Source organism: Ilyonectria robusta, assembly GCF_021365365.1.
Source record: "Ilyonectria robusta strain PMI_751 chromosome Unknown BGZ61scaffold_92, whole genome shotgun sequence".
Lineage (NCBI taxonomy): Eukaryota > Fungi > Ascomycota > Sordariomycetes > Hypocreales > Nectriaceae > Ilyonectria > Ilyonectria robusta.
Window position 1 is genome coordinate 38,984 of NW_025764526.1, and position 11,478 is coordinate 50,461.

General features: G+C 35.4%; 2 protein-coding genes across 2 annotated transcripts; one reads left to right on the top strand and one right to left on the bottom strand.

Annotated features, from left to right (window-relative positions):
* Nucleotides 1–3,173: 3,173 nt before the first annotated feature.
* BGZ61DRAFT_469207 (uncharacterized protein) lies at nt 3,174–4,846 on the bottom strand. Its single transcript, XM_046247931.1, has one exon. It carries the CDS (start codon nt 4,785–4,787, stop codon nt 3,390–3,392), a length of 1,398 nt encoding a protein of 465 aa, XP_046093477.1. The 5' UTR covers nt 4,788–4,846; the 3' UTR covers nt 3,174–3,389.
* An 859-nt stretch (nt 4,847–5,705) lies between these two features.
* On the top strand, nt 5,706–7,867 carry BGZ61DRAFT_469208 (TPR domain-containing protein). Its single transcript, XM_046247932.1, has one exon. The coding sequence runs from the start codon at nt 5,811–5,813 to the stop codon at nt 7,779–7,781; it is 1,971 nt and encodes a 656-aa protein (XP_046093478.1). The 5' UTR covers nt 5,706–5,810; the 3' UTR covers nt 7,782–7,867.
* Nucleotides 7,868–11,478: the final 3,611 nt, after the last annotated feature.

Consider the following 11,478-nt stretch of genomic DNA (forward strand, 5'->3'; position numbering starts at 1 on the left):
TTATTTAAGCTTTAGTTTTTAAGTATAAATAGATATAGTTATTACTCTAATTATAAGATTAAAACTTTAAAAAAAACTTTAAATTAATTTAAATTATATAAGTTAGTATAGTTAGAATTAAAGCTGCTTTTATTATACTTAAATTTTTATTATAAGCCTTAATATATTAAAAAAGGCAGTTATAACTTAAAAAGGCTTTTTTATAATATTTATATTATAAGAATTTTACTAAGTAGTAAGATTTATTTTTAATAGCCTATTAAAAGAAAATATAGTAGTTAGTAAGATAATACTTTTTTAAAATTATTTTAAAGAAAAAAAAATATTAGTAAATTTTATAAATAAAATTAAAGTTAGTAAAAAAATTAGAGATTAATTTTATTATAGCTATAATATAAACTTATTATAATTTTACTAAAAAAGCTAAAGTATCTAATAGTAAGGCCTTATTTTTATTATTAATATTAAAAAAAATAAAACTTTAATTAAACTTAAATTTAAACTTAGTCTTAGCTACTTAATATTTCTTCTTAAAAATAACTTTTTTTATACTACTATTTTATTAATTATAATTATAGTAATTATCTTAAAGCTTATTATAATAGTAATTATTATTACTATTACTTTAAGCTTTATAATTATCTTAAAAAAAGTAGTTATAATTATTTTATTAGTTATTATAATTATAATATTAATTATTATAGTTATAGTTATTATAGTAATTTTAAAATTAGTTTTTATATTAATTGCAATTTTAATTACTAATATAATTACAATTTTATTAAATAGAAAAATAATTATTTTAATACTCTTATTACTATTAAGCTATTTCTATAATAACTAGCTAAAAGTTTTTATACTTATAGATAAAATTAAATAGCTTATTTTTAAATTTAAGTATATTAAAAAAATAGAAGATCTTATAATTAATCTATAAATAAATAGCTTAAATAATAAATTAATTCTCTATAATATCTAGCTACTTAATATATACTATTTTATATTAAACTTATTAAATAAAGCTGATATTTTTATTAATAAAATTAAAGATATATTTTTTAATATAAAAATTAGCTGTAATTTTAATATTAAAGTATTTAAAATAGGCTGTAAGCTTCTTATAGAACTTATAAATAGGGGTATTATAATAGTTATACTAAATTGCTATACTAAGAGGTAAAAAATTAGTTAATAATTACTATAATAGTAATTATCTAGGTATATTACTATATTATAGAACTCCTATTACTATTTAGTAAATTAAGCTATAATATAATATCTCTTCTTACTAAGGCTAGTTTCTAGCTACTTAATCTTAGGCTGGAAGATCCCTTATTTAATATATAGCTAACCTCTAAGAAAATCCTATAATAGCCCTATATATAAGAGGTAACTCTAAATCTCATACCTTTTTTTAATATATATAAAAGCTAGAAATTCTTATAAGCCTGGAATTTAATTTTAAATATAGAATTAAACTAAAGACTTACTATATAGTAATTATTATATAATAGTTATATTAAACTACTATATTAGGGGGCAAAAAATTAGTTAATAATTGCTGTAATAGTAATTATCCGGGTATATTACTATACTATAGAACCCCTATTACTATTTAGTAAACTAAGCTATAATAGGTATTAAGAAGCTTATTATACTAATTTATACTAAGCTTATCTATAAATTATCCTTAAGCTTTACCTCTAAGTATAGAGATATAATAATTTTAAAGGGAGTTTTTACTATAATACTTAAAGACTTAAAGATACTTATAGAAAAGATATATATCTATATAAATTTACTTACTCTAACTAATAATTAGGCCTATTTTCCTAGAATTCTTATAATTTAAGTTAAAGATACTACTAGCCTCTTTCTTAACTTTCTCTAAGAGTTATTTCCAGCTATTATAAAGATATAAAATTAATCTTATTAGGCCCGGCAGAGGGTATTAGCAATTATATTTTTATTGCTTGAAGAGTTATTAGAGGGCGGGGTTTGAGGAAATATAGAGCTATACTAGCTTCCTCGTAAAAATTAGATTATAGGTCTTAAAGCTATCTCTTAGATTTAAGCCAGGCTCTAAGAGTTAGATAGCTTAGGGGTATTATATTCAGGCTCTAAGAGCTTTCTTATAGTAATAAGCTTAGTACTAGTTAATTTATTAGAAGTATTAAAGTTAAATTACTTTATAATAGCCTTTTACTACTAGCTAAGGTAGTTAAGATTAGCAGTTTTAATATAAAGTAACTTAAGAAGGTTCTATATATAGCTATTATAAGCAGTAAATTTTAATATAAACTATTAAAAACTATAAATAATATTATTATTCTAAAAAATTAGAATTTTAAGAATTTCTTAAATAGAAATTTTACTAAGAAAATAAATATAATAAAAACTCTATTTAAAAGCTTTAATATTACTAGAATTTTTAAATTATTTAGTTATACTAATTTTATTAAAATTCTTAATATTTTAAGAGGCAGTTAAGAAGTATTTTTATTATAATTTATAAGATAGTAAAATAATATTAAACTTATTATTACTATTATAATTACTATATAATTAAGCTATTATATTCCTATTTAAATATTATAGTAGTATTAGATATAGTAAGAGTTAATATAATAAGGTTAAGATAGTAATTATAAGGTTATAAAAAGGATATCTTAGTATTATATTCTATTAAGAAAATTAACACTAAGCTTAAATAAATTAAGTATAGCCCTTAAGATCCAATTATCAGAAAATTATATACCTTCTAATTAGTAAGCTTAGGGCTCAGCTGCTAATTTTAGTATATAATAGATCTAGCCTAGGGGGTTAAAATAGCAATTAGCATAGCCTTAAAATCTAAGATAGAAAGGGGGGTAGCTACAGACTTATCCCTTCAAGGGATATTATACTTTAGTATATTTCTTATATAAGAGTAATAGCATGAGAGGGTGTAGAAAGGGCGGCGGCTCCTGTATTATTGAAAAGGATAGGATCCAGTTGGTAGCTGGTCGTACTACCAGGGATCGTGGTTGTTTGGTTAGCCGGGGGCCTGGTAGTCGGAAGACCTGGTGCCTTAACGAATTCAATTGCAGGCTTGTTAACTGTGCGATAGCTGCAATTGCTACTATATGATGCAAATAGGGTTACTAGTTACGTAAGTGAGGGTGTCATGAAGATGTGTAAAGAAGGTTGATTTATCTATCTTGCGGTCGAGGGCTCGGGACCGTAAGGGTCCCGACCCACGTGACCGCATAAGGCCTGATGCCTCAGGCCCGACCCTGAGCATGAGGCTCAGGATCGGTCTTTCCGCATCATCCCGTCTCGTTATCCGCTAATTCCCGTCTTTGTCTCAATGAGGATCTTGACGTCCGATGGACTCAGATTTGGCCACATCAACTGCTCGATGAGCCGTTGACAGCCACAGTAGCAGCAACGCGACTTGCGCCGAACTTTCCCTGACAAAACCCCTCGAAGTCCACAAGCCTGAACTGGCCAGGGCCGAGTATAGTCGTCCCACTCTGAGTCTCGGGATTACGCGTTGCTAGACCAAACGGCGCGACACTCGAGTTTGAGATAAGCGGATAAAGGCCGTGACAGAGCTGCTGATCCATACCACTTGCAGTGGGCCAGGTGGTGTACCTTCCACAAGGCGTCTTCCGCGTCTCAAGCGACGCAACAACGATAAGAACAAGCATCAGCGACAGCAGAATGGCGGTATACACCTTGTACCACAGGGAGGTGATACAGGGAATGATGGTGGTGGCCGTGCGCGCCCGGACGAAGTAATAGATGTAGATGAGGGCTGTGGCTAGTAGGAAGAAGAAGTAGAACAGGCTAAGCAAGAAGGTTGTCGTCGTGGCGGCATTTTGATTCTTCCCGGGGAGGATGTAGAAGGCGCAGACAGCGCAAAGGAAAAGAATCGGAAGTAGATAAAGGACACGAAACAGCCAGCTGCGCCAGTCGGTCGCAGGGCGGATGAGACTTGGGGCAGACAAGTAAAGAGGTTCCAGAAGACTCATCGAGGTGGTTATGGAGGACTCCACAGCAAACGGTTCCATCTCCTCCGCTGCCGAGCCATCCCCCTTGCACACGCCGTCGGTCGCTTGAGGCTGCTGCTGTTGGTGCTCAACACGGGAATAGACAAAATCCTCCGTCAGCCACGGCGCGGCACACAGCCGCAGGAGTCCGAAGACGGCCAGCGGCCCGAATATGGAGTCAATAGCCAGCGTGCCGCTGAACACGCCACCCCACAGGCCCGAGACCAACTGGTAGACGGCCTGCGCGCCCTGCACCGTCACGATCAGCGACTTGAGCGTAGTAGCAGAGAAGAGCTCCACGTGGGCGTGGGCGGGTAGCTTGACAGCGTGCAGGCGGCTCGCGGCGGCCATGGCATCGGAGCCGTCCCAGCCGCGAGCGGTCCAGAAATGGGCGTTTGCGGCGGCCATGTCGGCGGCGGCCCAGTTACGGGTGCGCAGGCGCCGGTCTGCGATGGCCAAGTAGCGCCATAGGATCGAGGTCGGATTATATTGGCAGATGCGCTCGTGCCAGCTTGGGCGTCGGGGCCCGAGGAAAGAGGGCTCGGGCACGCCGGCCATGATGTGTGCGATCAAGGGCGCCAGGCACAGCGTGAAGAGGGAGACCCAGTCTGTCCAAGGGATGTCTTTGGATTGGTAAGTGAGGGGAAGGACTACAGAGGAGTAGTTGCTTGTGATATTCAGGGCGTGAGCGCGGGACGGGTGGCTCAGGATGAGGAGCAGTGGGTACCATGAAGTTGGCATTTTGATGGACATCTGCTCCGGCTAGGTAGTTGATAACTAAGAGTGGGTGAGATTTAACGGCGGAATCCCAATGAACCGCCGCTTGTTTTTTTAGTAACGGCACGTGATCTGACGCTCGGCCACAAAAGAGGACGATAGGGATCCCGCCGAAGTCTTAAGAGGTTCTACTATGATTATAGTAAATGCGGTCTAGTTAGCGATATATCAGCCGGAGGGCGATGCTCTGTTCTGGGTTGAGCGGACGACTGGGCCAGCTGCCTCCCCGCCTTCCCCGCCTTAGAAATCGACGTCGACGGCCAAAACTGGATGCTCGCAGATAGGCCTGAGTTTTGGTGGATCCTTGCGGACACGGCAATGAGGCGACGCGGCTACACGGCAAATTTGATGATGTAAAGGAGCAGCGGGGCGTCAGCTTCAAGTAATTACGCGTCTGTTTTTTTTGAATGGAATTCCGCTTTAGGAAAGAACCGTGTATATCCCAAGAGAAGAGAGGTTACTCGACGCCGACAGCTGACAGCAAAATGCGAGACTTAAAGTTGACCCTGTTCTCGCTCTCATCGTTTGAATCCTGGTTAACTTGTGGGCAATGTTACAACTAAGGGCGGGGCTGGCTCGTGACAGAAATAAACAGTTTAATTGGCCAAGCTCACAGCTGCACCCACAACTGTAATACCCTGGAAACTCGAAGTTGAGGGATTTTGAATGACTAGATGTTGCTCCGGCTTCCCGGCATCTGCAAATACACGAACTCTCTGGCACATATAGGCGCAGGGTGAGCACTAGTGCATGGATTTGCTTCGGTATGACTCACGCCGTTCCTGTAACTCCATAACCCTGTATTTGACCCACTCAGATTTGATGATGCCTTCTTGAAGCTGGGTTTGGGAGATTCAGAGGGGATTTTAGGTTGGTTGACTTTTTTATTAAAGAGGCGGATCCTTTGTTTGTAATTATAACTTAAAATTGTATCTAACTACCTAAGTTGTTACCTCTTTACTTATTTTGTTTCATTCCTGTTCTTATACAACTCCTAAAATGGCAGCCAAAACCACACTCTTCATGACGCCAGAGGAGTCAGTGCGGATCCAGAAGACAGTTCAAGATCGAATGCAGAAATGCCAGGAGAGGGCTGGTCAGTCGAGGGAGCGCAGCGATCCAAGCACTTTAATCCAACAGGCCACTTCGGTGTCTTTGATGCAGGACCTTTCGTTCGCAGCCTTTGGACTCGGAACGCTGAAAAAGAGTCAGGATACCATGGTAGCGTACGCCGTCGGTCGCCCATATTTGCCTTGTACAGCCAACCTGGAGGACTTGCAGCCCATGAAACTCGCCGATCTTCGAATGGAAACGCATCATCTTGGGCGCGTGCTCTCCTTGCGCCGCGTTTCCCCAGTGGCCGAGCTTGAGGCTTCCTCTTGGGCAGTTGTGCAAGGAGAATTGCCTGACGAGGCAGAGAGAATCGAGATCTTTCTGCATAAGTCTAAGCACGGGAAAGATATCTTGAATATGTCTTCTGAGTTTCTCGTCAAAGAGCCATACTATACCTTGAACAACCAGGGGGAATGTACCATCAGAGTTGATCATCCGTCAGACCTTGTCATTTCTACTTTGAGCGATGGTCCAGAGGAGTGGCGACGTAAAACATTTGGTGATGTAACACATGTCGTTAAATCACCCGGTGAGTACAAGGAACAGGGCAATGCCGCCCTCCAAAAACAAGACCTCGCGCGGGCCCACGCCCATTACACCGAAGGACTACAGTCGATTTCGGAAGATGCCGAGACAAGAAAAACCTTGGCTCTGAATCTCTACCGCAACCGGTCTTACGTCAACCTCCTCTTGAAGCGTTTCGACGAGGCAAAAGCCGACGCTCTCTCATCCCTCACACACAGCGAAGACGAGGAACAGAAGAGTTTGGACGCAAAGGCCTACTACCGTGCCGGCCTCGCGGCATACGCTCTCGGCGATTTTATGGACGCCAAAAGCCACTTTGAAGCACAGGAGAAACTCCAACCCGACAATGCGTACGCGAAGTTCAACCTGAGGAGAATCGAAATGCGGCTTCAGGAAGAAGCGACCGGCCTGTACAATCTTAAAAAGGCCGTCGGTAGCCTGTCCAAGAACCAAGGACGACCAGACGTCGCGAGCTTCAATGGCCACACAGAGGTGAGAAGCAGCCCAGGAGCAGGTCGCGGCCTGTTTGCGACGCGTGATATCCCGCCAGGCGACATCGTCATGTGTGAAAAGGCTTTCTGTGTCGTCTGGGGGTATGAGCCCGAGGCTTGTTGCACCCTCACGTGCGACGTTCGAGATGATGCCACCATCAGAGTCTTCCCAGCCGGTTTACAAAAGGCAGTTGTTCAGAAGCTCTTGAACAATCCATCGCAAGCAGAGAAGGTCTTGGATCTCTTCGGCGATTGCACAGGTCTTGGCAACAAGCTGCTCGAGCGCGATGGTGGTCCCATAATCGACACTTTCCAGATCCACGACATCATCCAGCGAAACGCATTCGGTCTGGGTCAGCAGACTGAAGACGAAGACATCAGCAACGCCAGCACCGGCCTCTGGATCCGAGCGTCGTACATTAACCATTCCTGCGTCCCTAACACCAAGAAGGATTACATCGGCGACCTTATGATCCTTCGCGCCACTCACTATATCACCGGCGGTGAGGAAATAACGCACGGCTATGACGAGTCGAGCGATTACGAGGCAAGGACTGCTGCACTCCACAAGAACTGGGGCTTCAAGTGCTGGTGTGCACTATGCGCTGTGGAAGAGGCAGATGATCCTGCTGTGCGCAGGCTGCGGCGGGAGCTTGAGGGTAAGGCAAATGCCTTTGTGGCAGGGGAAAACACACATGGGGCAAGCAGGTTACTGTTAACTAAGGCCAAGCGACTTCGCCAGTCTTTAAATGATACGTACGATACAGAGAGATATAACGGGTTACCTCGGCGGGCGCTTCTCACGATTGAGCATTGGCTTCAGCGATCAACTCGTAGATAGTTCTTTCCAATATAAAGCAGGACTACAACCTCTGACATCTGCTCAGCAATTTCTCTCTGATCTTGTAGCTCTAGCCCCTCAGCTCCTGTTATACTCCCTGAATGTCACAGTGGTGTTTTTTTTCGCTCTGTACTGTCAGCTAAGAGTTATATTTGCCTTCTGAAGCTTGTTAACTTCTGCCTTTAATATTACTATTTAGTATATTATTCCTTGTGCTTTCTTTATAAGTTGCTCTATAGCAGCTAGAATAGATACCAGAGAGCTGCTCTAATAACAGCTGATTTAATCTTTAATAAAATTAATTTACAAAGTAGCTTCAATTAGGTTATTTAGGGGTTTTAAAATCTTAAGATTAAGCAGCTTTAAATCCCCTTTTGTATATAATTTAGCGACGGGAAAGGTCAATAGCCAACACTCAAATTATCTACTGTTCCTTAAGAGGGTGTACAGAAAAACATCGCACAGGCGTCTTGCTTGGTCGGCCCGAAGCCGCACCAGACTGCCAGATGTGCTGTAGTTGAATTATTGCTGAAGTCTCCGAATCTCTACACTACTTGCAGACTATGCATATGTAGTCGGATTGTCCTGAGGCTTATGTCTCCTAATAGGAAAGTATCTAATCGGATGCTCTATCGGGTCGGCCGTAGGAAATAATGGTGGCAAGGCATCGATAAGGAAAGGACATGCCATCGCTATGCACTAGATCCATGCCCGTGCAAAAGAACCGTCCTTCGCCCGAGAGAATGATAGTGCGAACTTCTGGGTGATTGTTAATCTATTTCAAGGCAGAAACTAACTCGGATAGTAGTTGTAGTTGTAACAAGTTCCCCGATTGTAGCCTATTAAGCTTTACTAAGGTAATATAATTATTTTATATAAGCTATATAAGTATATCGGTATATATAGGCAGCTTTATTATATTATATCCTAAGTTAAGATAGTTAAATATAGCTTTATTTAGGGGATATTACTTAGTAGTAGAATATTTTAGCTATAATATATAAAGAGATAGTATTCTTTTTAGTTACTTAGAGGGTATATTAAATTAATATAACTAGTTAATATTAAGATTAGTTTTATAATAGATATAACAGTCGGATCTAACCTAAGAGTATAGAGTAGGTCCGAGGTATAGGGTATATAATTAAGTGGATCAGGACGTTATAGTGAGTAATATAAGTCACGGTCTAGTAATAGTAAAATAGTAGATTTAATATAACTAAGTATATTAATAGCTAGTAAGGCTATCTCTCTATAAAAGTACTAAGTAAATATATATATATACTATAATAGATTACGGGGATTACAGTAATAATCCCAGTAAGCTACTGCTCTAAATTATACAGATTGCAGTAGTAATCCAGTAATTCTTTACTTAATTAGTTATTATATTGGGGATTGCTAGATTATAGAAGTAATCTAAGTAATTTTTATTAATTAGAGAAGAATAAAGTAGGGTATTATAGTTCTGCTACTTAAGACTGCCTAATTTTAATTTAGGCTGTAATATAATATCTCTCTTTCTATTAGTCTTATTTTAAGGTTATATTTATAGATCTCTATATTCTTATTATATTTTATAGGTTTAACTTACTTTTTAATTATTTCTATATATTAATTATTATATTAGGGTGTATTTAAAAATCTACTAAAATTTTATAGTATTCTTTTTTATATATATTATTAATTAGAAGGGTTATAAAGTTATTATATTTATTCTTATTATTTTAATAACTATAAAATTTATTAGGTATTTAAGAAGTTATCTTATTATAGTAAATATATTTATTGCAGGTATTTATATAATAATTAAATATTGCTTTTTTTGTGAGTTATATTTTTTTTTCTATTAGGGATTTTGCTAATATTATTCTAAGTATCCAGAACTTAAAGCCTAATAAAGCTTAAGGCAGATATTAAGTAAGTAAGAGTCTATTAGCTAAAATATAGCTAGACTGGCCTATTTATATACTTAGTATTATTCCCTTTATAAGTATAGTTTAGCACTATTTTTATAGGGCTTATATAAGGTAGATAAGTTAATAGAATATATTTCTAGGAGGAGGTATTACTTATTAAGCAGTAGGCTATTAGGAAGGCTTAGCTATTAGGGGCTGTAGATATAATTAACTAGCCTTCTATTTTTAGAGTTCTTTCTAATTTTACTTCTTCTTCTAATATTATTAATAAAATTCTTTAAGAGGTATTATATATAGGTGATTTTTTTATAGATTCCTACTAGTTTTACTTTTAGGGTAGTTTTTCTATTTATAAGGTATTTAATTTTATTATTATTTTTTATATCTTAAGAATCTTTCTTAATTTATATTCTTAGGGCTTTAACTTCTATTTTATATTTATTACTAAACTTAGCTATAATATTTCCTTTTATACTTTAAGAGTAAGATATAGAAGATAGAGTAAAGTCTGACTTTTAGTAATAAGTTTAAATAGTAGTTATTTTCTGAGATTTTTTTAAGAATTTTATAGAGTCTAATATATTTATAGTTTAGTTTTTTATTTTATTATTTTATTTTAATGTTTTTTATTATAAGAAGAACTATATCTTCCTTCTAGAAGAATAATCTCTTTATTCTTTTTTAGTTATAGTATTTTTTTATCTAGTTTCTAATAAATTTAAGTTTGGTTTTTATTTCTTTATATAGATTTTTTAATTTTTCTATTATAAAATAGCTTTTAGATAATTAATCTATCTTAGCTTATTCTATAGGTATCAGAGGTAAATTTAAAGTTAGTATATACTAGAGTAAGCTTTATACTTTTATATATAATATATTATAACTTAGCTATATAGTTAGAAGCTTCTTAACTTAGTTATTTTATTTATAGTTAATATAATATTAAAGATACTACTTTAGTATTTAATTTATTTATTCTATTTATTTATTAACTTATACTTAGAATACTATAATAAGTTAGTAATTTAATTTATATAATTTATTAGCTTTTCTAAAACTTAAAAGTAAATAGCTATTCTTAATTAGAGAGAATTCTATTAGAGTCTATAAATACTAATAATATTTTATAAGAAGATATAGATAAATTACTTTATATCTATTAATTTCTAATAGATATAAAATAGGAAAATTTATAAGTTTATTTATAATAATAAGAATACTATTATATATAACTTAATTATAGAATCTTCTAATAGAGTAGTTTTATAATAAAATCTATAGTAATTAAATTTTAAGTTACTTAGTAACTAGTAGAGCTGTAATTCTCTATATAATTTATAGTATTAAGCCTTAGTTTTTTTATATAATAGATATTATTTAGTAATTTTTTATTATATTTTTATCTTAGGAAATTAGTATATTATTCTAACTTATTAAGAGTTTTATTAACTTCTTAATATCTATATAGGGAAGTTTGTATATTTCCTATATAATTAGTATTATAATTCTCTGGAATTATAGCTTATTTATTTTTTTATCTAGAGGTAGCTTATTATTATATTATTATATCTATTATAGAGTTTATTATATTTATAATAATATAGATATTTCCTAGAGTTTTCTTTATTTTCTAAGTATTTAGGTAATTATTAATTATATACTAAGTATATTTTAAAGGCTGTAGTATTATATATTTACTAATAAGTTATTATAGTATATTAATACTTCTATTATAGGGCCTTTTTTATATAGTTTATATAATCTTATATTAGTATAAG